Below are 25,288 nucleotides of genomic sequence, written 5' to 3' on the forward strand. Positions count from 1 at the left end.
GGTACTTCTTCTTCCCGTTCTTCCGTTCTGTTCTACATACGATGGTGTAAATCCTCAAGGCTTATTGACGAACTAGATTCAGAAGGTGCCTGGAAGAAAGAACTCCAAATCTATGCTGAGCAGGTACTTTTATGTGTATATATGATCTGGCTTTTCATCATTACTACTGTATCATTGCAAAGTATTTCTCAACCATTTTTCTTTTCATTATATAGTTTCACCAAATTTAGATAGTGGGTAAACCTTCGAGCCATTGCTGAGTTCGAACTTCAACGTCCGAAAAAATCATTAATTTTTCCCTTGATCATAGTTAGTTGGGATTTCATTTCCTGAAAAATAGAAGCATTTAATAAAATGTGAAAATGTTTTATAACGGAAAAATAAATGGATAGTAAAAAGTGCTGTCCAAAAATGTACTAGAATTGGAAGTATTGAGTTCAAACATTTTAACTCAATTATAGTGACCTCTATATGGGATATGAATCGTACAATCCTACGACATTTCATTAGAGTGTACAATTTCTCCTATGGGATTAGTTGAACTGATTCTAAGCTGGCATTAGATCCTTAGAGAAGAGAATCGAGTTGGCCCTTGCAAGTAGGTAGATGCATAAGGTCCCTTCAACCTCTTGAGCAAAATGCAATAAAAAGAAGGAAAATTCATGGCTTAACACCATCTTCTTGATTTTGTAGGAACTACAAGATCAATGTTTTTGATATCCGAGGGTCGCACCTTATTTAATTCGCTAAACGCATTAGTTGTTTACTCTAGAGTTGGACAACAGTTTTATTTCATAGATTCTTAGGACCTAGAGCTTTTTGGGAAGAAGTGGAAGCTTAAAAAATGGGGCTCTTATATTTGAGTGGATTTACACTTTAACATCAATGTCGAGATGACATGTCCAAAATATAAACCTATCTATTCTTATTGGAGTTCTAAAAAACAAAAAAACTGAAAAAAAACGTGCCTTATGAGAATCTATTGCTTTCAGAAGAAAGGCTGATTTCATGAAACAACTTCAGGAAGAAAAAAACAAATCATTGTTGTGATGCAGAACTATATCTTTGATCACCATCCCTGGTATCTTGGACTTGATTTGCATATTGTAGGTTCCAAAGAACATCCTCCATGGATGGACGACTCATTTCTGGGGAAATACACTTGTTCATTAGGGAAATAATGGTTGATAGAGACTCTTGCGAGCAAGTAGCTAGAATGGTTGGATCGATGAGTCCCCGTCGTCCGTCCTGGCTGTTTAAACTCATCTGTATGTATGGAAAGCCATTTAGGACATTTTGAACTAAATAGTTCAAAGAAATGGAACATTGAGAGCCTTGTTTGTTTTTTCTGTTACGTAAGCCCGATGCACTACCATAATCAATTAATTTTGATCCTCTCGTGCACCTCGATAGCCACAGCTGAACTTTTCCATTTGTTTCAAAACTACCCCTATTCTTTCAAAAGTTGCAATATTACCCTTGACATTTCATAAACATTTCAAAACTAACCTTATGTTAGAAATCCTTTAGAATTTTGGACAAAAATTGAGATATGGAATTGTGGGGGCAGTGACCTAAAATGGAAACTAGAATTGCCACTTATTCTAGGCCACTGCCACCCTGTTCTAAGCTCCAACTTTTGTCTGAAATTTTAGAGAATTTCTATTCCAAAATGTTTACGAAAGGACAAGAGTAATATTATAACGTTGTGAAAGAATAAGGAAACAAATGGCAAACTTGAGAGTATTTTTATAATTTAGCAGCCTACTATGTATAATGTAAATAAAGCAGTAATCAGAAAGTTTTTGGCCTACCATTTCCTTTAGTATATAGGGGCCTTTTCTAGTAGAAACAGAAGGTGCAACAAGTGCCTCTAGTAGTATAAACCCAAAGCTATATACATCATCCTTCAAGTTCATCATTTGCCTGAGGATAGATAATTCAAGTGAGGAACAGTTGATTTTCATGGAAAAAAGGGCCTAAATGATTAAAAATCATTCTTACCAAGCTTGAGGGCCTTCTCCTTTTGCCTACACAAACAAAAAAACATAAGTAATCAGCATTTACCAATGAACAACAGTAATAATCAAGTCCTACCTACCACAGATTTGGCTGGTTCTTCTGAGATAATGGACAATCCATAATCACTTAACTTTGCTACATTATGCTCATCAATCAAGATATTGTTGATCTTTAGTTGGTTGTCGAAGAAACCTGGAATAACTCCAGTATGCAGGAAGTGCACAGCCTTGGCAATACTGATTAGAATTGCTAATCTTTCAGACCAGTTCAAAACCTTCTCTACAAGTTCAATCATTTGTAAGGAAAAAGAGAAGTATTTCTCTCAGGTAGGGAAAGGTTAATGTGAAAATTGAATATATTTATAGAATCTTAGTTCGAAAATGTTTAAAAATTACCAGATAGATGTGTCCGAAAACTTCCATTAGGAACATGTTCAGATACAAGGAAGACCTTGATGTCACTAAAGTCTTGGCCATCTCCATCAATGCAGTGTCCCAAAAGGCAGACCAAATTTGAGTGCCTGAGCTTTCCAAGCATATCCAACCTAAGCTTAAGATTTCTAATTGAAAATTTCTTTGATATAAGCAAGGACCTTATGGCAACTTGAGTCCCATTCTCCAGCCTCCCTCTGTAAAGCTACAAAACATATTAAGAAGGCTGAAATACATGGTGGGTAAAAGGATGGTTTCAAGGTAATATAATTATGGCTATATTTCCTGTTTGGTGAATTTCACCATTTAACTTGCAAATAGAAGAAATACTCACAAAAAAGGAAGCCAACTACAAGCAATTTTCAATAAAGTTGAACCATCATGCAACAAAACTAAAGATTAGAATGTTACCTTCCCATATGAACCATCACCAATGATGGTTGCGTCATGAAAATTTCTTGTAGCTTCTTTTATCTCCTCCAATGAAAAAGTCCTACACAATGGAAGGCCTTGAATTCCCAACTTTGCAGCTTGAGAAACAAACCCTGTGAGAAGGAAACTTTGAAATGGTAAAGTAAAACATCTTGAAGTCATGGAAGTCTACTAATTTTCCAAACTTCCACATTCCTCAGTACACTAAACAAATAACTGCAAATGAAATTCTTACTGGACTTACTAGCACTTGTTAGAAGTTCGGATGCGAACCCTGCTGCTGAACTATCCTGAACTGATTTCTGCAGTAAATGTTGTTCTGATATTTCTCTAGGCCAACATCTTCTACATAAAACAACCCCAATAGAAAGTAGAAGCACTGACAACAAAATACCAAGAAGTAATCCCATTAAAACTCCTGCATTTTTGGCTCTAGATTGCTCCTGGTGCTGGTGCATATGGTTTGTATCACAATATGATTTCGTATGCTGTTTCCCTACATTAACAGATAAGCAATTCCCATCTACCTTAAGAGTTCGTTTATCAGATTCAATGCCTAAGCAGGAAGGCAGTCCTCCTGTAAGCATATTGTTAGATATATCAACAAACTGAATCATGTTGCCACACCTCAGATTGATTGGTAGCGACCCAGATAACTTATTGGAAGAAAGATTCAAGTGGCTGATGTTGGGCAAGGAGAAGATGGTCGCAGGAGGGATGCCAGTCAATGCATTGAACGATATATCAAGCTGTTGTTGCTGACTAAGTTGGCCATATTGCTGTGGAATCTCACCTGAAAATGAGTTTTTTCCGAGTAAAACCATGATCATTGTCTTTGGTAGCAGAGGCAGAGGTGAATCTATTTTGTTCCAGCTTAAGTCCAGTACAGTTAGGCCATGTAAGGGACTTAGATCTGGTAATTCACCAGAAATGTAATTGCCAGACATGACAAGCTCAGTAAGGGTACTAATGCTGAGGATTGAAGATGGAAATGAATCCTTTATCTTGTTGTTTTTCAAGCTCAGCACCGTCAAACTAGACAATGAATCAAACCAGTCAGGTACAGTATCGTTGAAGAAGTTGTCGTCTAGTTTGAGAGTTTGAAGCTTCATCATAGTAGAAATCTTAGGTGGGATTGAACCAAAGAGATAATTTGAGCTCAAATCTAGATACTCAAGTGAAGATAATCTATGGATTTTGTCTGGAAGTGGACCCCAGATGCCCAAAGACACAAGACTAAGAACTCTCAAGCTGTTTAGTCTAGTCAAAGTGGTGATGAAAGAATCAAGAGAGAAGCTCTCTGATAGAGTTCGATTTGGTATTGCAAAACCAATGAACTCGTCAACTTTGCCTTTAGTATCACCAGCAATTCTAAGCTCAGTGACCACACTGCCTTGGCATGTGACATTAACAAGAGGAAGAAAAGATAGTGTGCAAAAATCTACTCTGTGATCAGTCCATGACTCCAATTGCTTTGGGTACTCCAAGTGCTTCCTCAGCTGGAGAAGCACTTGGGCTTGAGAGACTTGCAATTGGTAAGCTTCAGCAAATACGAAAGTCCAAACAAAGCTGAGAAGTAACAACAAATCATACTTCCCCATGAAAGATTCTTCAGACGATGATCTTGACTGCTTCTTCTTCTTCTTCTTCAAGTAGTCTCTGTTTCAGAAACATCAAAATGGTGAATCTCAATGATTGTGATTAACGGAAGAAGAAGAAGAAGAAGAAGAAGAAGAAGAAGAAAGTTGAAGATGGGATGTGGCCAGTCTCGAACTCCCACACTGAAACAGAGAGTACAAATAAATCATCAAAGAGGATTGAAGAGAAGTAAAACCCACCAAGTAAATTGTTAGAGAAACAAGAGAGGCCTATCAAATGGAGTCATTATTGAAGCGAAATGCAGCAACGCATAGTGTTCCTCTTCTCACAACTGTCATTCGAAAAGAAAATTCACAAAGCAGTAAGTGATGATGCGAAAGTGGGGTAGCTGAAGTGGACACATTTAGTTCTAGCACATGCTTCTCTCTCTTTCTCTGTCTTGAAAGCAATGGAAAATGGGGTATGGCAATTGGCAGGAATGGGTGTTGTGTTGTGTTGTGTTGTGTTGGGTTGGAAAGTCTCAGTCTTTCTGAGCTGGGGGCTGCGAGCAAAAGGAGAGGCTTCGGCTGTGAATGGAATCCAACAGTCCACCATTATTATACTTTACAATTTGGATCTAATCTTGCCTTCTTTCTTATTCATTTTTATAGTTAGAAAATTTTGAAGCTTATGTAGGATGTTTTCTAATCCATAAAGTTGACTTTATATTTGGATTCTTTTTTCTTTTTGTTCGTTCTCGTGGTAGATGAAATTACTATTCACTTTTTTCAGGTTTGTTTTAGTTGGGAATGCGACTAAACTCTCATGTTGATTAGGAAAGAGGAAAATTGTGAGTCTACTCAGAGATCTTTTGAGTTAAATTAAAAATAAAGACATGTGAGCTTATATCCAAAATAGACAATATTGTATCATTATATAGATTTGTAAAGTATCATTGTCTCCGACAATATTAGACCTATTAATATGAGCATAATTTAGATTCCATTTAATAATCTTTTGATTTTTAAGAATTAAACTTAGGAATAACTGCCTTGTTATTTATATTCTCTATTGTTTTTAAAATTTAATACTTTAAAATCTTTATTTTAGTTTATGAAATTTGACAAGATTTAAATATTTTTTTTTTATATAAAGATGAATACAACTTTCAAAAAGTAGAAAAAATTATTATCCAACTAACTTTTTAAATTGGATAAGCTTTGGTTCTGGAATTTTGATAATACTTTTAAAATTCATGAATTTTTTATCCATAAAATTTAAAGATTAAAGTTTTATTAGCCTATCTTTAGTAGATTAATTAATTTAAAAAACATTGAGAATTATTGGAGATTAAATTTAAGAAATAAATTTATAATTTAATAATTAAAAAAAAAAACTACAATATCAGGACTAATAATTAAGCAACTTGTTTGGATACTTCCAAATTCCAATCCAATCCAACATTAAACTTATATTAAAATCTAAAGCTAAAAAAAAAATATAAGATGAACAAAATTGACAGCCTGTCTTCCATATGAATTTAACAAAATCCCATACTCTTCTTTGGCTGCCTTGCTACTTTGGACAACAAGCTCATTGGCAAAAATAAATAAATAAATAAATGATAAATCACTAAATAATAATAATAATAGTAATAATAATAATACTCTTTAACCTAGGGGAGAGCTCACACCATACCTCAACTATATTACGGTTATAACAGTTAATGTCCTATTCCAAGGCCAGGGGCGTAACAGTCAATGTCGCCAAAATAGGGACTCTAAGCTTTGGGGTATAACTTTCACTTTGACAATAATTCGTAACGGTCGGTGCTTTGAAGAATTGTGCTCGAGTTCTAAGCATTTAGTTTGTTTGGAGCTTCAAAATCTCTGCTTTAGCCTTTAAAGTTCTCTCCCCTAAACCAACCTCTTTTGGAAATTCCGTTGAGAAGACAGAAAAAAAAAAAAAAAAAAAAGCTTTGGAGCAGAGCAACAATGGCGGGTATTTATGCAGCTGTGGCATTGGAAGACTGCCCTCTGTCGGTCTCGAAGTGCTCCTCAAAGCCTGACAACCGTCTCATTCTCATTGGTAACCTTACTCCGACTCTCGATTTTTATGCTCTTATACTTTAGATTTCTGCCTTCACATCGTTTACTGAGTCAAATTTGTGGTAATCTTGAGGAGTTAATGTGAGATCCCACATCGATTAGAGAGATGTGAGATCCCACATCGATTAGAGAGGAGAACGAAAAACCTTTATAAGGGTATAGAAACCTCTCCCTAATAAACACGTTTTAAAAAATTTGAGGGAAAGGCTGAAAGGAAAAGCCCAAAGAGGACAATATCTGCTAGCGGTGGGCTTAAGCTGTTACAAATGATATTAGAGTTAGGCACCGAACGGTGTGCCAGCAAGGACACTAGGCCTCGAAAGAGGGTGAATTGTGAGATCCAACATCAGTTGGAGAGAGGAACGAAGCATTAGATGTGGAAACCTCTCTAACAAACGCGTTTTAAAAATCTTGAAGAAAAATATAGAAGAGAAAGCCAAAATAAAATAATATCTACTAGCAGTGGACTTGGGCCGGTACGTGTAATGTGGCAAATGTAATGATTGGGCAATGGACGTTGAAAAATGGTGAAAGATATTTTGGCGCCAAATTCAAAAGATCTTGCTTCAGGATTCAACAGAAAAAACCGTCATACTCTGAGTTGCATTCAAGGAAGAGCAAACAGCGCCAAAAATGTCAAATTTTGATATCAAATTCAAAACCCCATTTCCCATGTTCTTGTTCTTCATCTTCCTCTTCTTCTTTCTTGCAAGACTCAGAGAATTACAGAGACAATGAAACATTCCGCCATGGCCAGACCAAGAACAAGCAGAGCCTCCTTCTCAACTCCAAACCCACCACCATTCTTTGATTTGCTCTCACTCACCATTCTCACTTCCATCTTCTCCCCCAAGAAACTCCCAAGAACTCTAAACCCTTATCTCTCACTCTTCTTTCTCTCTCTACTTACTTCTCTCGCTTTCTTGGCAATCTCCACTGTCAATTTCCTTCATTCCTCGCCATTTTATGCAGACCCCTGTTCTACCAAATCCTCAATTTCCTTCCCTTTAATGCCGTCCTCTTCTCAGTCTCGTCTTCTCCTCTCTCTGCTTTCTCCAGTGGCTTCTTCGACCCACCAGAACTCGCCGAAGTTGTCGACCAGTGTGATGGTGCCGTTGCCGGTCCACGTAGTGGCTTCAAATCTCTCCGATGAAGAAACAGAGTTTTGGAAACAGCCGGATGGGGAGGGCTATAGGCCTTGTCTTGATTTCAGTTTGGAATACAGGAAGGAATCTGCCAAGATCTCTAAAGAGAAGAGGAGATTCTTGATGGTGATGGTTTCCGGTGGATTGAATCAGCAGAGGAACCAAATTGCTGATGCTGTTGTGATTGCTAGGATTCTTAAGGCTGCTTTGGTCGTCCCTGTTTTGAAGGTCAATCTCATATGGAGAGATGACAGGTAAATGACTTTTCTTTTCTTCTCCCTTTCATTTCTTTCTCCTTTTTGGGTGCTTTTAGAAGTGGGGTTTTGCTACTTCTGCAGTAAATTCTCCGACATTTTCGATGTCGAACATTTCAAGAACACGTTACGAGCCGATGTTCGGGTCGTGTCTTCTCTTCCGTTCAAGCATTTCAAGCTAAAAGAGACCAAGATTCCTCATGACGCTTCTCCTCATTGGATTCGTGCAAGATTTGGAACCCAAGTGAGAAGCTCTTCCAACATGTTTGCAGAACATTTTTTAGATGATGACATCAAATTGTTAAGGTTTCTCTGTTTTTCTTGTAGCTCAATCAAGAAGGGCTTCTTATACTAAATGGGCTTGACTCTAAGCTCTCAAAAAATCTTCCCTTTGACCTGCAGAAGCTCAAATGTAAGGTAAATCAAGGAGGGTTTGAATTTATGAGTTGATATTAGAGTGAATGCTTCATATTTACTTAACTTTTCTCTTCACTTCTATGGACAGGTTGCATTCCATGCACTAATATTTGCAGCTCCAATTCAGGAGCTGGGAAACCAGCTAACAAGGAGAATGTGGATTGAAGGACCATATATAGCCATCCATCTCCGTTTAGAGAAGGATGTTTGGGTTAGATCTGGTTGTCAAACCGGTTTGGGTTCGGATTATGACACCGTTGTTGCCAAATTTCGGAATTTGCAACCGGAGTATCTTACGGGAAGGATAAACATGAGTCACATTCAGCGACGACGTGCTGGATTATGCCCTTTAAATGCCCTGGAAATTGCAAGGTAAACAAAGAAACTGAGATTTGAGAACTTTGAATAAGAGAAGAGAAGAAAGCTTACTTTTTGGTGATGATAATAGGCTCCTCAAGGCTCTTGGAGCACCAAAACAAGCGAGGATTTACACTGCAGGAGGAGAGCCATTTGGAGGAAAGAAGGCTCTGCAACCACTCATTGCAGAATTCCCAAATATAGTAACAAAGTACACACTGGCAAGAGAAGGAGAGCTTTTACCTTTTATCAACAAGTCATCTGCTATGGCTGCCATTGATTACATTGTGTCCTTGAGCAGCGACGTCTTCGTGCCGTCCCATGGCGGGAACATGGGTCGAGCTATGCAGGTAATTTGTCTCGAACTTCTTTGTGCTTTCCCTTCAATGCTCCTCTTTGACATTGCTTTTGTTTCGGCACCAGGGGCATCGTGCCTATGTCGGGCATAGAAAATACATAAAACCAAACAAACGAGCAATGCTCGATTACTTTGATGATGCATCCATTTCTGAAACAGAGCTTGGAATCATTGTGAGGAAGGTGCACAGACGATCTCAGGGTCAGCCTGAGCCAAGGACCAAGAGGAAAGATCTTGATGTTGTTGCATATCCTGTGCCAGAATGTATGTGCAAACGTAACACTGATTCTGTTTAGATAGAAACTTTTCAAAACTATTACAATTCAGAAGCTTGAACGGGAAAGTGCCTTTTACTTTGATGACGATCTTGGAGTTCTTGTTCTCCAAAAAAGAAGTTAGAACTCACAAATACAAATTGAAATAATATTGAACTCACATAAGTTGAGATACCTCAACTTTCCAGTAACTAGGTATAAAAATGAAGGGGTTAAACTAAAACACAATGGGTAGAATACTCAAATACTTCTGACCACTAGTAATATGGAAAAATAAAATAGGTTACATGGGAGCCCTAAAGTAGTACGTGCTTGAACTGCTACCAATGGAATCATTCCTACTTCGCAGGTCAGAAGTTGAAAAATGATGGAGCCTGAGTATCCACAAGCATTCAGGTATTTACCCCGAGCCTCCCGTGTAAAAATCATGATTTGGTTCAAAATTCAGTGCATTGGTGAGATAAGTAGCTCTTCTTGTACCTCTAATATCCCACACTATCTGCTGACTGAATAGATCATAACAAGAACTACCTTTATGCTTCTTCAATAACCAAGTAACGCCTACCTCTGCTTACTTTCGGTGTCTCGATGGGACTTCCTTCTGCTTTTTTTGTTTTCTTTGTCCATGGCCTTGCTACCTTTCCTCTTTCCGCCTTCACCGTCTTCTTTAAATGTCTTTTTTCTTTTCTGAGGAACGTATTCCTCCTCGTTGACAGTTTGAGTAACCTCTGTTTCCTGTTGGATCTCGACTGCGGAGTGTGTTACATCTGCTCAGACAAATGTAAATGAGATAATGAATAAATAGATTGAGCACAACATAAAAGATGGTTTTGTACCAAACATTAGTTTGATGGTACCACTGGGGGATAAGGGTGGACAACGTATCTAACCTTCTTCAACAAAATGAGAATCAAAGACAACACCAGTAAGATGTTGCTTTAGGAATACCTGCACATAAATGAACAAATATGAATACGGTACATTGTCCCAGCTTACATTAACGCATCAAATGCTATTTTTTCCCCTTCTTGTACTAAAAATATACAAGTCGCATTATTAAATATTCTTGTGAACTTTTAACCAAGCAACATTGAGAGATTTATAAACAGCTCTGAGTCACTAAATGCAATCACATTAATGGTGCAAATTAGTCCATACAATTGACATTATCTTTTTCAAACATGTTCATTCTGGTACAGTCTGACAAACTTTCTTGAACATCGTTATTTTCTGAATGATGAATCTAAACAACCAATTTTTACTAGAACTGTGAAAACTTACCGCAGACAGAAGTTGCCTTGTCTTTATATCCCAGAAGCGCACATAACTATCGAGTCCTGGAAAAAGATTTCAACATCACCATAAGTATATATATTCACAGGTAAACAATTACATTGATGAATGTGATGGGGAAGAAAACTCCCAAAAACACCAAGAGGTTTACTACAATAGAGATTTCAACATCACCACATAAATTTAGTGATAGAAATGTAACTTTTTAACATAAAAGGTGAGTATGGCTTGGTATGCAGAGAGGATTCTTCCATGGATGTTGCAAAGCATGTAAAAATAAAAGATTTTCACATGTAGAAGCAGACAGAGAAGTGCTAACTAATTGTCATATTGGAAAATATATCCCACCACATGATGCTATGACTGGGAATTCCGGGTGCCTGGCGATGGATCTTATGCTGCCAGAACATTTCCCCAAGAAGCAACCCAATAGCTTTCCTGTGAGAAACAAGTCAAGCAAATAAAATATTGCCATAATAAAAACTTCAATCAACTGCTACTTACAACTATCATAGAGGTAACGGTGCAACATAATCTATAAAAACTCATGACTATCAGGGAACAATCAAATAGATCCCAACAGATATTGAGAAGAAGACGACGAATTTTAGACTAAACGTGAAATAAAAGGTGAATACTACTGGGAATTGCAGGTCAATAGANTTTTTTTTTTTTTTTTTTTTTTTTTTTTTTTTTTTTTGATCCTTTCTAAAAGATAGATGTAAGTCAAGACTGCAGTTCAACTGCTTGGATGAAGCAGGATCTATACAAAAATGCTGGAGAAAATTGTGACCCCTCTGCCTCTTCTTATTGCCTCATAATTATAAAGAAACAGGTAAAAAAGGTGACGTTTGCAAACTAATTCAAGGAAGTGATCATGCAACAGTGATATGGTAAAAGCTCATAAAGTCAATCCCAGCATACAGGAGTGCAATTAGTACAGGGACCAAACATAGTGTGAAATTATAAGGCAGCATGCCCAAACTTCCTAAGTCATAATTCATAAACTCTACAACCTCACATCTTTGTGCATTTTCAGCTAAAATAATCAAGACACCATGATGGTATCCCCTATACCGAATATGCTATAATTTACAGTGAAATGAGGAACTTTAAATAAACCATAGCGGTAGCATTCATCAATTGTGAACCAACCACTAAAACAACCCAACTTCTCAAGATAAAAGATAGGAGGAATCCACATAAGTCAAGAAATAAACTTTCTGAAATGTGTGAAAGATATAGAAACCCCAGATTATTAAATCAGAAAGATCTAGCACATAACAAATTTTACCATTGCGAATATCGAAAGATGCAAGATCACCAGATGCATTCCCCACAAATATTGTGTTACCATCTACATCTTCTGCCAAGGCTTTAATAGGAGTCTCTCGAAAATCAAATGAGATGACAGGTCTCTTCTGAGCAGAGATGTCATACAGTCGAACCTAAATTGGTTAATCACCCACCCCATTAAAAATCAGTGATATGATTCATACATCAAAATAAGTGGTTTATATCTATATCATAATGGATATAAAAATTAAAATAAAGAGGACAAAGATGCATTGTACAAGAGTTGTAGTGCTTTTGCCTATAATCAGATATCAACAATTCTCTTAAAGGCTCAAAATAAAGCATTGATTATATTTGAAATAGAAATCAAAACCATATCAGACGCTATCTGTGCAACTAATTTATAAGCTCTTTCCCTGAAATTGTCTCTATATCTCCATTCTCCTTTGTAATATGTTTCCGATTCTGTAACTTGTATTACCATGAGAAACTGATATGAATTACCTGATGACTGCTGGTACCAGCTGCAAACTTACGGTGGTCATCTTTACTAAGAAATGTTGCTGATGTGAACCAAGTTGGTGTGAAGATACCAAGGCTGTTCTTCTTCGGCTGTATAAAATCAAAATGTTTCAAAAGGATATCAAAAAATACTCTAGAAATATGTAGGCTGCTTTGTACAAATGTGCAGCGAAGAATGAGGAAGTATACTGCTTTTGCTGTCCAAATCTTAGTACACTGTTCTAGATTCCACATATTAACTTCAACACCCTTCCTGAGCATATAAAAAGGTCAAGGTTGTTAATGCCAATAAAAGAATAACACAAAATTCAAACATGATCCCAACTTACCCTCCAAACAACGCGTGGGTTTCACTTCCATCAACTTTAGAACACATAACATTACCCGAACTACATATTTTCCACGATTGTACAAGATTGGTAGAGGTATCTTCTGAAGATGAACTAGAAAACTCAATCGACCTCATGCTCGCATTTCCTTTTGTTGTGCATGAAAGCAAGGTGCAACGCCTAAAAGTAAATAACCAAACCAAGAGGAATTTCAGCTTAAATGTCTTGGGGAAGCAGCCAGATAGTTTAAGAAAAATATTTGATATTTCATCACTAACAAAAGGATGGTAACTTTTGCACTTCTATCACATTAACAAGCTCATAAGTTATAAATTGATACATAACCTAGATGCCAACTCCGATTCATCTTTTGAAAATAAATGCATTCCAACGATAGCTTCATCTTTTGGTGGAGGAGAAGTATCAGCATTGTCCGAAATTGCAACGTGAAGATTGCCATTCAAAGGATTAAGAACTTCAATCTGCAGCATACAACAAAAACATGATTAGGCAAAGAGTACACTGATATGTTTAAAATCAAATAAATGTGTGCAGAATTCACATTACTGGAAATCTAATCAACTTACCAAACCATTTTTTCGAGCAACAGCTAGTAACTGCAATTAAAAAAGAAAAGGATGTGATTAGGTGCACTAAGAATGATGTAGCGTTTGAATGGTCGGTATAATCTGGCAAATCTGGCAACCAGAACATCAACCCAGTAGAGGTCGGTATAACCCTCACTAATCAATGAAGATTAACATATATCAAAAGAGACAACACTCACAGCCTAGATGGATAACACAAAATATTGTAAATCAAGAACTTCCAATGACAATCAAAACGACATTTTAACGTAAGCTTATCAGTAAAAAAAACTGAAAGCAAGTGAAGCATACTAATATTAATTCTAAATACTAGTCACATTCATAGACCCAACTCATCAAATTTCCAGCTCAATTATAAAAGACGAATCCATAACAATGACAAGCAAAATTACAACACTTAGTTAGCAACAAACAACCCCATAAAAACTTTGTACAAGAGAATATGATAACAGAGGCAAGAAAGAAACCTACAGGGTCGAATTTACGATCAACAAGAGAAGCTGCAAGCACGGATTTGGAGAAATCAGGTTCCCCCCACCTCTCAACCACTTTCGGAATCTCTCCTTCCTTGCCCCGAGCTTCGATGACTGTACAATGGCAGAACAACAAACTTAGAAGAAAATCAAGAGAAAAATAGTGAAATAGCTGCCATTATTACCTTTGATTAGACCAAGCACATCGAACGTCAAGGCACGAAGCCGAGGACAGCCGGGGCAATCGACCTTCGTCGTACGAGGCATATCGAACACCAGCTGAGCGTGCGCGATTGAAACAGTTCACGCCCGCAGTTTCGTTGAACTGATAAACCCTACCCGAAGCAATTCGAGGGTTTAACGTTCAAAGGAAACAATTTTCTCGGTGGGGTTTTTTTTCTAACTCGAACCGAATAGATATTATCGAACCGGTATCAAATATTGAACCGGCTTGTTCAGTTATTTCTTAACAAATGATAAATTTACCATTAGAATAAATTAGAGGCTAAAAATTAATTTATATCCATAAATTTTATCGACTAAATGATATAAATCTCTAAATTAATAATTCTATTAATTATAATACTATAAGTGAATCAATTTATACCATATTATTTTTAAATTATCCATATTAATGAAATATTAAGATAAATATCAAAACCAGTAGCTATATTTATTAATATTAGTAAATTATTTTTATTTTTCTCAAACTTATTTTAAAAACCACGTCATTAAATTATGGCATTAATTTTTCTTGGCACATTATATAGATAGCAGTTGGATTATTTAGCTTTCAAGCCAACGACTCCTCACTATAAAATTAATTTAGTATTTTATATTTTGCAAATATTAAATAATAAACCGTTATATATATATATATATATATATATATATATATATATATATATATATATATATATATGACAATAATATAAAATATTTTAATTTCTTCTCCAAATTTGATTTTTATTCCGTATGGAATATAAAATGAATATATTTATATGGAAATATCTTTTTAATATATTTCTATGAATGATTGTGAATTTATAAGTAATGGAATACATCTCCATTGTTATCAGACATTTGGGGAAAAAGCAAAACCACGAGAGCTTATGATCAAAGTGGACAATATCATATCATTGTAGAGATCCGTGATTCCTAACATGATATTAGAGTCATGCTCTAAACTTAGCCATAACAATAAAATCTTCAAATATCAAACAAAGTGACTAAATTGTCGAACAAATGATGTACTTTGTTCGAGAGCTCCAGAGCAAGGAGTCGAGCCTCGATTAAAGGAGGTTGTTCTAGAGCTCCATAAGTCTTAGGGGAGCCTTATAGTGTACTTTGTTTGAGAGGAAGATTGTTGGGAGTGAGTCCCACATTAACTAATTTAGGGAATGACCGTGGGTTTATAAGTAAAGGAATATATCTCCATTGGTATGAGAAGTAAAGCCATGAGAGCTGGACAATATCATACTGTGGATATATGTGATTAACAGACAATATCATACCATTGTGGAGATCTATAATTTATAACAAAATTTGTAGCATATAAAAATATAGATGTCTATACTGATAATTATTTATTTGAAAAGATAGGTAATATTAATTTATAGTATATATTAAAGAAGTATGGGATAAGATAGGAAATGAATTTAAATTTATACTATAATTTGACTGAATTTGAAATTTTAATTATTTTACACATTTTTCTTTTTAAAAGCGCAATTTAATAAAAGAAAATAAAAGAAAATTTTGACTTTCAAACTTGGAAGTTTGTTAGCCGACTTGAACGTGGTTGGTTTTTAAAAAGAGCAATAAACCTTTTTCAATAAATACTTCAATATCTGTTTTGGAATTTCCTATTGGTTGATTGTGCAATTTATTATTATATTAATAATTTTATTATTTTAATCTTGTAAAGTTGTTTTTGTTTTTTTAATCGGTTTGAATATTCAATCCAAAACATTCTCAACTAATTTGAATAAAATAAGTTGGATCAGCATCCGCGTGCTCGATCGCGCATCACTTTCTTCGAGTCCACTTCCATGGCAGATCGGAATCCCAGCTTAAACGCCGCCCATTTCGTTGATATTCGAAGCGGTTTCTGTCCTCAGACGAAGATTTTCCGTAGCCTCCGACCACCCCTCATAATTCCGCCATTATCTCAGCCTCTCTCCGTTACCGAACACGCCCTTTCTCTCCTTCAATCGTCCCCTCCTCCTTCAAATGCCGCCGTTCTCGTCGACTCCAACTCCGGTGTTCATCTCTCCTATGCCATTTTTCTCCGTCAAATACGAACCCTTGCCTCTAATCTTAAAGCGTTAACCTCACTCTCCAATGGTCAAGTGGCTTTTATTCTCGCACCGACTTCTCTGGAAGTCCCTGTGTTGTATTTTGCTCTGTTATCTCTCGGTGTTGTTATCTCTCCGGCTAATCCGATTGGTTCCGATTCGGAGATTTCTCATCAGATTCGACTCAGTCAACCGGTCATTGCCTTCGCTACATCCTCGACGGCGTCCAAGCTCCCCAAGCTTCCACTCGGCACCGTCCTGATCGATTCTCCTGCGTTTCTCTCCATGATGACCGAAATCAATAGATCTGATGGTATTGCCGACGTTAAAGTCGATCAATCCGACTCGGCGGCGATCCTGTACTCGTCAGGAACGACAGGGCGAGTGAAAGGCGTGTTACTGAGTCATCGAAACCTTATTGTGGTGAACTCTAGTCCTAATCCTCTTCTATCTGAGGTCAACAACGGAGAGACGGAGCCACGTCAGGTGTCTCTGTGTCTGTTGCCTCTGTTCCATGTTTTCGGATTCGTCATGTTGCTTCGAGCGATTTCACGAGGAGAAACATTGGTTCTGATGCAAAAATTCGACTTCGTGGAGATGCTATCAGCAGTAGAGAAGTTTGGAGTTACGTACATCCCAGTTTCTCCGCCGCTAGTGGTGGCGCTGGCCAAGTCGGAACTGGTGGCGAAATACGATCTCAGTTCTCTTCAAGTTTTGGGGTGCGGCGGCGCTCCTCTTGGGAAAGAAGTCATCGAGAAATTCCATCAGAAATTGCCCAAAGTTGAAATTATCCAGGTTCGTAAGAAATACATTCACTGTTTTTGCTCAATGATTTGTGTACAATAGACCTCGTTTCTTCTTCCCTTCATATGAATCTGATGAACTCTCCGTCCTACTTGTTGCCAAATCCGAATCTGTTCCTTCACTGACTTTTTTTTTTTTAGTTTGTTGGATTGAAATGTTAAATTAAAACGGAAGTGATTTTCATTGTTTAACCATAAATTAAAAATTAAGAACTAATCTTAAGGTTAATCGATGAACTGAAATAGTATTTGAAAAACACAATCAAAATGATAGTAGTCCATATTCTTTGAAACTCAAATATTTAAGTGTGTATTGTATTTTATGAACACTGTTGTTATAAACTTTACTAAACAAAAACTAGATTTGTTAAAAGTATCGAAATAAGAATGAATAGCTAAAGTTGACTTAAATCTCATTAATGTTCTTGTGGGGAGTGATGAAAGTTGTTCCATTTATTGTACTCTATTTATTTATACCCATAATTAATTGTTCTTCCTGTTCATAGCATTACATGTCTCTCAATCCTGAGGGCCGCATTGTTTTGTTTTGTTGACTAGGGATATGGGTTGACAGAGAGTACAGCGGGGGCAGCAAGAAGTATGGGGCCCGAGGAAAGCAGCAACACGAAGTCAGTAGGCCGCCTATCTGAAAACATGGAAGCCATGATTGTGGATCCTGATTCTGGAGAGGCCTTGCCTCCTGGCCATAGAGGAGAGCTTTGGCTGCGTGGTCCAGGAATCATGAAAGGTTAGCAATCACCGTGTTCTTCCAACACGATAATATGATATTATACACTTTCCTTCTAGCTTTGTTTTTTGTTTTTCCAAAAGATCTCGTACTAATAGGAGATAGTGTTTTTTTAATTATCAACCCATAATCTTCCTCTTAGTTAGTCTACGGGACTACTCCTCTTAATAATTTTCAACCATCCTCCCCTCGAACAAAGTATACCATCGAGCCTCCCTTGAGGCCTCCTTCTCTGGAGCTCTCGATCGATTCCTTCTTTTGAGCCCTCGGACAAAATACACCATTTGTTCGACACTTGAATCACTTTGGACTATACCTTCGAATCTCACAACTTTTTTTTTTTGTTATAACAGTTGAGAATTCTCTTGACATGACTAAGTTAAGAGCATGACTCCGATACCATGTTATGAATCTCGACCTTTCACAGTGGTATGATATTGTCCACTTTAAGCATAAGCTCTCGTCGTTTTGTTTTTTGGTTTCTCCAAAAGGTCTCATACCAATGAAGATAGTATACCTACTATTTTAGACCCGATGCTTGTTCTATCTATGAAACCGGAGTGTAACTCAATTAATTGAAGTACTGTATTTATTTTCGACTCGACTTATTGTTGAACTAAAAATAATAATAATATCCCGCCTCTATTTGCTGATTAGACATGAAGATGATTTGTAAGGAATGCATTACACCCGAATATTGTTTGATAAACAGATCACCAAATATTGTTTGATTCAGGTTATGTAGGAGATGCCAAGGCAACTACCGAAACCCTGCATCCAGATGGATGGCTAAAGACCGGTGATCTTTGCTATTTTGATTCCGATGGATTCCTCTACATTGTTGATAGATTAAAAGAATTGATCAAGTACAAGGCTTATCAGGTGACTTCTCGTAGTTTTTGACCGAATACGATTACAAATGTCAATTGTCGTTATCGTCATTGTTGTCTTAGGTCCTATTTGAAATGACTTTCGAACCGAACCGACTCGTAGTGGCTCTTTAGTAATTAAAAATCATTTTTCGTTTGGAACAAATCCCAGGTCCCACCTGCAGAATTGGAACATTTGCTTCAATCCAACCCTGAAATCATTGACGCTGCTGTGATACCGTATGCATCTGTCTGTTCTTAAACTTGTCAAGAATGAGCTCTCTGCTACCTAATTTTGCTGATGAACTTGATTACTCCTGTTGACCAGCTATCCCGATGAAGATGCTGGAGAGATTCCTATGGCTTACGTTGTTAGAAAGCCTGGAAGCAATATCACTGAGGCTCAAGTTATTGATTTCATTGCTAAACAGGCAAGCTTGAGACTGTCTGCTATTTCTCATGTCTTCTTCTTGCATTCAAGCTCACCATTTTCATCATCTTCCAGGTTGCACCGTACAAGAAAATTCGACGAGTTTCGTTTATCGACGCGATCCCGAAATCGCCTGCCGGGAAGATTCTGAGGAGGGAGCTGACCCAACATGCTCGCTCTCATGGTTCTAATAAGCTCTAAGGAAGATATGTTCCCATGAAAATGCACGTAGTTTTGCACCACAGAAACTTCAAAAACAAAAATAAAAATAAGATTTTAAAATTAAAAATAAAAAATCTTATTTTTTATTTTTTAAATTGGACAAATAAATTGAAATGTTAGTTTATAAATTAGAAAACCACGACAAAAAAAAATAGTAAGAAATAATTGTACTTGCATTTTCGTGTTAATGATTATTATTATTTTAAGGAAAATGTGTTACTATTATACAACTTTTAATTTGATTAATTATGCCCCCAAAATTAAAATATTTAATACTTTAATTCTAGTATTTTAGTCATTTAATTCCTATCCAAACTTGACTTTATCTTAAATTATAAATGTTTTATAATTATTATTTAATTTAAGATTTCAATTTACTTTTATATTTTATTTCAATTTTTTTTACAAAAATAAATAAATAAGTTTACCAGATTCACATGTAAATGTACAATTCTAATCTTATAATAATATTTTATAAATGTACAATTTTAATCTTAAACTTCAACAAATGCCATTTAATTAAATAATAATAAAAGAATATATAATTAATAATTCATAAATTTAACGGTTGATCTAAGACTTTTTGATAAATGATTTGTTGTTACTATTGATTCTTAATAAACATCATTTTTTACCTTCTTCGAGTCCACTTCCATGGCGGATCGGAATCCAAACTTCCAACGCCGCCCATTTCATTCATTTTCGACGCGGTTTCTGTCCTCAAACGAAGATTTCCCACTTCCTCCGACCACCACTCCCACTTCCAACCAATATCTCAGCCTCATGCCCTTTCTCTCCTCCAATCATCCTCTCCCCTGCAAACGCCACCGTTCTCTGTCAAATTTGAATCCACTCGGCGTCCGCATCTCTCCAGTTAACCCTACTAGTTACCGATTGGAGATTGCTCACCAGGTGAACGTCTTAGCTCCCTAGATTCTCCGAAGTTTATCTCTATTATGACGGTAAATTTGATCGGATGGAGAAGGCGATGGTGTTGCCGATGTCGAAATCAATCAATCCGAAAGGCGATACCGTGATGTTGATGCAGAGATTCGACTTCGAGTGGAGAAGTGGAAGGTCTCGTACATTTCAGTTCCTCCGCCGTTCGTGGTGGCGTTGGCTAATTCGGAGTTGGCGGCGAAGTACGTCCCAAGTTTTCTTCAAATTTAGGGTTGCGGCATTGCTGCCCTTGGGGAAGAAGGTCGAGAAATTCCATGAGAAGTTGCCCTAAATTATACCGGTCAGAGAACAAACATTCTCCATTTCCATAATTCCTTTCGATTGCCAAATTCAAATCTGTTCTTAATTTGTTTATAGATTAAATCTTCTGTTCGGTTGATTTGGTCTATGGATTGAAAGAGTGTACAGCAGTAACACAGGCGTTGGGGCGTGAGGAAAGCAAGAACACAAAGCAGATCGTTGGTCGGAACTTCATCTGCTAACCTCAGTTGTTATAAATTCAAATTCGCCGCCAAAAATCGAAGATCTACCACGTGGAGATGACCACAATCCGCCATATCATCTTCTTCAATTACTCAACTGCAGTTCCCAATGTTGGCACGGAACTCAATAAATGGTGGATTGTTGTTATCTTTCTTGCGTCAGACGGGATTATCTTATCCTGCGTTGGAATACGCCATGAATCTCCATAACGATAATCCTCAACGATCCTATCCCACCCGGAAACTCCTAGAGAATTGTGCTGCATATAAATACACAGCACCTTAGCTGTACGAAGACACCGAATAAGCTTTAATTGTAGGAGGAGGAGGAGGAGGAGGAAGAAGAAGAAAATGGGATCACTGGGAATGTATTCTGAATCGGCAGTAAGGAAGAAAAGCAGCAGAGGCTACGATGTTCCAGAGGGAGTGGACATTCGGGGACGTTATGATGAAGAATTTGCCAGGATTCTCAACAAGGAAGCCTTGGTGTTTGTGGCTGATTTACAGAGGACTTTCAGAAACCACATAAGGTATTCGATGGAATGCCGCAGAGAAGCCAAAAGGAGGTACAATGAAGGGGCGGTGCCGGGGTTTGATCCGGCGACCAAGTATATTAGGGAATCTGAGTGGACATGTGCACCAGTCCCCCCGGCAGTTGCTGATCGGAGGGTGGAGATCACCGGACCTGTGGAGCGGAAGATGATCATCAACGCACTCAATTCTGGAGCTAAAGTTTTCATGGTTCGTTTCTCTTTCTTTTCTCTGCTCAAGATTTTGTTTACATTTCTTAAGAGAATGCAATTTGATGAACAAAAATCAAAACAGGCGGACTTTGAAGATGCACTGTCACCAAACTGGGAGAATTTGATGAGAGGGCAAATTAATCTGAAGGATGCAGTAGATGGGACTATAAGCTTCCATGACAAAGCTAGAAACAAGGTTTATAAACTGAACGATCAGACAGCCAAGCTCTTTGTTCGTCCTCGAGGTTGGCACTTGCCTGAGGCTCATATCTTCATCGACGGCGAGCCTGCCACCGGCTGTCTTGTGGACTTTGGGCTCTACTTCTTCCACAACCATGCCAATTTCCGGCGCTCTCAAGGTCAAGGTTCTGGCCCTTTCTTCTACCTTCCCAAAATGGAGCACTCCAGGTAACACATCATTTTAACTATCCAAATTGAGCATGTTTTTCTAGAAATTGAGCTATGTTTGCAACGAGTCTCTTCTTTAGATGATAATGGTCTGATAAAGAATGAACACCCTTTAAAGAAAACCATGGTTAGAGAAAGTATAGATTCTATGGACTTGATCTTATCATCAAAGACTTCAAGAAAATTACTTGAAAAGTTTGATTCAAGGGCTTTTTCAACTTGGGTCGTAATGGATTCAGTTCACCACATTCAAACAATATTACAAGCTGTTTAATATGTTGTTTGCAGGGAAGCTAAGATATGGAACAGTGTATTTGAGAGAGCAGAGAAGATGGCAGGGATAGAGAGGGGCAGCATCAGGGCCACTGTGCTAATTGAAACACTTCCAGCAGTGTTTCAAATGGATGAAATACTCTATGAGCTGAGGGATCATTCTGTGGGATTGAACTGTGGTAGATGGGATTACATATTCAGCTATGTCAAGACCTTCCAGGCTCACCCAGATCGCCTGTTACCCGACCGAGTCCAAGTCGGTATGGCACAACATTTCATGAGGAGTTATTCTGATCTCCTTATCAGGACTTGTCACAGGCGTGGTGTGCACGCCATGGGAGGCATGGTACGTACAATGCACAATATTTCATCACATTCAAAAGGAAAAGTTTTGACAGTAACATTTTACAGGCAGCTCAAATTCCAATTAGAGATGACCCAAAGGCAAATGAGATGGCACTTGAGCTAGTGAGGAAGGACAAATTGAGAGAGGCAAAGGCAGGACATGATGGAACATGGGCAGCACATCCAGGACTAATCCCAGCATGTATGGAAGTCTTCACCAACAACATGGGAAACGCCCCAAATCAGATTCGATCTGCAAGACGAGACGATGCTGCAAACCTAACTGCAGACGACCTCTTGCAGCAACCGAGGGGTGTTCGTACATTGGAAGGGCTCCGGTTAAACACCCGAGTTGGAATTCAGTACTTAGCAGCATGGCTAACCGGGACAGGCTCTGTGCCTCTCTACAACCTTATGGAAGATGCAGCCACAGCTGAAATCAGCAGGGTTCAAAACTGGCAATGGCTGAAGTATGGAGTGGAATTGGATGGAGATGGGCTTGGAGTGAGAGTGAACAAGGAACTGTTCGGAAGAGTGGTGGAAGAAGAAATGGAAAGGATTGAAAGAGAAGTGGGGAAGGAGAAATTCAGGAAGGGAATGTACAAAGAGGCTTGCAAGATGTTCACAAGGCAATGCACAGCGCCAACCTTGGATGATTTTCTGACCTTGGATGCGTACAACCATATAGTCATACATCATCCCAGGGAGCTGTCCAGGCTCTGAAAACCGCACCAAATTGGCCTTTCTTTCGACAGGTAAGAGTTCTTTTGCTTCCCTTCTCTTCTCTTCCTTGTTGCTGAGAATAACGTATTTGTATTGTAGTTTAAGACTCTGTTTGTTTGTCCATTTCTTTTTCAAGCTGTTGTGTGGTTTATGTCAAGAAATTCAGCAATTGCAAGCAAATTGGAACTCTCTATATGAACCTATATTTTGGCTGTTGCGTGTTTGACTCTTTACTGATTTGACTCTCTTTACTGATTTCTATGTATATCATGCGCTTTGATCTTTGAGGGTTTTTGGGTTCAATCATCATTTAATGAAACTATTTTTGACTCGAATACTATGAATTCGACTTAAGATTGCTCACATGTTTATTTTTTGAAAATTATGCGCGAAAGAGGAGACAAATAAAAGAGATTACGATACATTGACAGAAATTATTATGTGTTTTGAATTTATAGGGATCAAAAGTAGGTAGGGTGATCGAAAAAGAAGATATTCTATAGATACTACTGCACGGTGTACTTTAAATTTTTTTGGATGGAAGGAAAATGTAGATCTAAGAGTATTTAGAGTAGATGTTAGATAATTTATTTTTGAAAAATTTTAATTTCTTCTTTTATAGATTTACTAAAAATGTCTTGTTACTTTTTATTTTAAAATATTTGAATTATTTTTTAAAAAATATATAATGGGTTCAAATAGTTTGACACAAGGTACATTATCTAACATTTAAATTGATTTTTGATAAATTTTCCTAACATAATAATTTAAAAACATGCAAAAGTTCAAGAAAAGAAGCTACAAATTAGAACCTTTTAATTTTAATGTGGTAATAAATAATAAAATCGATTAAATAATAGTAATTAAATTGCAGGGAAAAAAAAAGCTCCAATTAAGAAATTAAATAGGTTTATATAGCAAAATTTAAATTTAAAATTATTTATTGATTGATTCTTTTGACAGCACATGCTTACTAGGAAATCCTACTTAGAAAAGCAAAGGAAGTAGCTTTCATGATTAGGAAATGGGATATTTCAAGGCTTCAATTTGAGTTTATCTTTATTTAATGATGTTAATATCACCTTCCCCTTAAGCCTTATCTTAAATTTAATAATAATTGTATTTTATCATTTATATAAAAATAATTTTATTCTTTTAAAAATTTCAATATTACTCGTAAACTTTCGTTCAAAACTATAGTTAGAATAAGAAGATTTCAAATTTTAGACGACAATTAGAATAATGTGACACTGTTTGAACCTAATCAATGTGAGATTTTACAATCTACTCTGAAGGGTACTCGTTCTTTTGCGTGGGATTTCGCAATTCATCTCCCTTCAGGGTCCAGCGTCCTCGTTGGCACTCGTTCTTCTCTCCAATCAATATGGGCTCTCACAATCCACCCCTTCTTCAGGGTCCGACGTTCTCGCTAACACATCGTCCGTTGTCTACTCCCTTTAATACTAGTACATAGTTCGGTGTCTAGCTCTAATACGAGCCCAAATCCACTGTTAGCATATATTGTCCTTTTTGGGCTTTTCTTTTCGAGCTTCTCTTCAAGTTAGTGAGAGATTTTCACACCCTTATAAAGAATGCTATGTTCCCCTCTTCAACCAAAGTAGAACAATTCACCCCCTCCGAGTCCCATCGTCACATTGTTTTATCTAAAAAATAATATTACAAATTAAAAAATATATTAAGTATTTTTTAACAATTTAATGAATAAAAAAAATAAAGGAGGACAAATAGATTCTCTCCATTTCTAGACAGGCTTGCACCTTCCAAAGAGGGTCTTTCACTTTCTCTCTCATCTGCCCTTATTCCAACGGTCTCCCTTTTCTGACCGAACCTCAGACAGGAACCTAATTTCAGACCAAAGCCCATTAATTTTGACTAAGATACCCTTCCCTTGTGGGCCCCAAAGGTCCACGTGGCGAAGACCCACTTCCTTATGGACATCAAATTATTCAGAGACATACTTCTTTTGCAATCTTAATAAAAACCTTTTCTGCTACGTGGCCAAATTCTATTGGTCCATGTTGCGGCTATCACGTGGGCGATTCCGACAGCCGTACTTCAACCATCAT

At 37.2% G+C, this 25,288-nt stretch overlaps 5 protein-coding genes and 1 long non-coding RNA gene across 7 annotated transcripts; 3 read left to right on the forward strand and 3 right to left on the reverse strand.

Moving 5' to 3' along the window:
* Positions 1 to 832: 832 nt before the first annotated feature.
* LOC111783121 (probable inactive leucine-rich repeat receptor-like protein kinase At3g03770) lies at positions 833 to 4,825 on the reverse strand. Its single transcript, XM_023664008.1, has 8 exons — positions 4,724 to 4,825; positions 3,130 to 4,544; positions 2,865 to 2,998; positions 2,418 to 2,658; positions 2,102 to 2,301; positions 2,005 to 2,030; positions 1,815 to 1,926; positions 833 to 1,266 (listed from the first exon to the last, which is right to left on the reverse strand). The coding sequence occupies exons 2-8, from the start codon at positions 4,484 to 4,486 to the stop codon at positions 1,039 to 1,041; spliced, it is 2,298 nt and encodes a 765-aa protein (XP_023519776.1). The 5' UTR covers positions 4,487 to 4,544; positions 4,724 to 4,825; the 3' UTR covers positions 833 to 1,038.
* Positions 4,826 to 7,143: 2,318 nt separating this feature from the next.
* Positions 7,144 to 8,526, reverse strand: LOC111783345. Its single transcript, XR_002813364.1, has 2 exons — positions 8,452 to 8,526; positions 7,144 to 8,366 (listed from the first exon to the last, which is right to left on the reverse strand). It is a non-coding gene; the product is annotated as an uncharacterized LOC111783345 (long non-coding RNA).
* LOC111783344 (O-fucosyltransferase 37) lies at positions 7,282 to 9,444 on the forward strand. Its single transcript, XM_023664270.1, has 6 exons — positions 7,282 to 7,970; positions 8,055 to 8,214; positions 8,298 to 8,387; positions 8,476 to 8,759; positions 8,836 to 9,094; positions 9,168 to 9,444. The coding sequence occupies exons 1-6, from the start codon at positions 7,306 to 7,308 to the stop codon at positions 9,396 to 9,398; spliced, it is 1,689 nt and encodes a 562-aa protein (XP_023520038.1). The 5' UTR covers positions 7,282 to 7,305; the 3' UTR covers positions 9,399 to 9,444.
* On the reverse strand, positions 9,434 to 14,251 carry LOC111783343 (WD repeat-containing protein 74-like). Its single transcript, XM_023664269.1, has 12 exons — positions 14,084 to 14,251; positions 13,897 to 14,012; positions 13,405 to 13,434; positions 13,163 to 13,299; positions 12,818 to 12,997; positions 12,678 to 12,741; positions 12,471 to 12,578; positions 11,965 to 12,118; positions 11,019 to 11,108; positions 10,659 to 10,714; positions 10,268 to 10,325; positions 9,434 to 10,144 (listed from the first exon to the last, which is right to left on the reverse strand). The coding sequence occupies exons 1-12, from the start codon at positions 14,163 to 14,165 to the stop codon at positions 9,939 to 9,941; spliced, it is 1,281 nt and encodes a 426-aa protein (XP_023520037.1). The 5' UTR covers positions 14,166 to 14,251; the 3' UTR covers positions 9,434 to 9,938.
* Positions 14,252 to 15,848: 1,597 nt separating this feature from the next.
* LOC111782707 (4-coumarate--CoA ligase-like 9) lies at positions 15,849 to 19,351 on the forward strand. The gene is made up of 6 exons (XM_023663502.1): positions 15,849 to 16,990; positions 17,557 to 17,746; positions 18,483 to 18,628; positions 18,788 to 18,855; positions 18,944 to 19,046; positions 19,121 to 19,351. Exons 1-6 carry the CDS (start codon positions 15,950 to 15,952, stop codon positions 19,244 to 19,246), a joined length of 1,674 nt encoding a protein of 557 aa, XP_023519270.1. The 5' UTR covers positions 15,849 to 15,949; the 3' UTR covers positions 19,247 to 19,351.
* A 530-nt stretch (positions 19,352 to 19,881) lies between these two features.
* On the forward strand, positions 19,882 to 23,432 carry LOC111783058 (malate synthase, glyoxysomal). Of its 2 annotated transcripts, none has more exons than XM_023663933.1 (5): positions 19,882 to 20,507; positions 20,585 to 21,450; positions 21,535 to 21,860; positions 22,149 to 22,479; positions 22,545 to 23,432. In XM_023663933.1, exons 2-5 carry the CDS (start codon positions 21,061 to 21,063, stop codon positions 23,199 to 23,201), a joined length of 1,704 nt encoding a protein of 567 aa, XP_023519701.1. In that variant the 5' UTR covers positions 19,882 to 20,507; positions 20,585 to 21,060; the 3' UTR covers positions 23,202 to 23,432. The 2 variants fall into 2 exon arrangements, with proteins under 2 accessions (XP_023519701.1, XP_023519702.1); XM_023663934.1 differs by having other exon boundaries at positions 20,627 to 21,450.
* Positions 23,433 to 25,288: the final 1,856 nt, after the last annotated feature.

Source organism: Cucurbita pepo, chromosome LG20 (genome assembly GCF_002806865.2).
Source record: "Cucurbita pepo subsp. pepo cultivar mu-cu-16 chromosome LG20, ASM280686v2, whole genome shotgun sequence".
Classification (NCBI taxonomy): domain Eukaryota; kingdom Viridiplantae; phylum Streptophyta; class Magnoliopsida; order Cucurbitales; family Cucurbitaceae; genus Cucurbita; species Cucurbita pepo.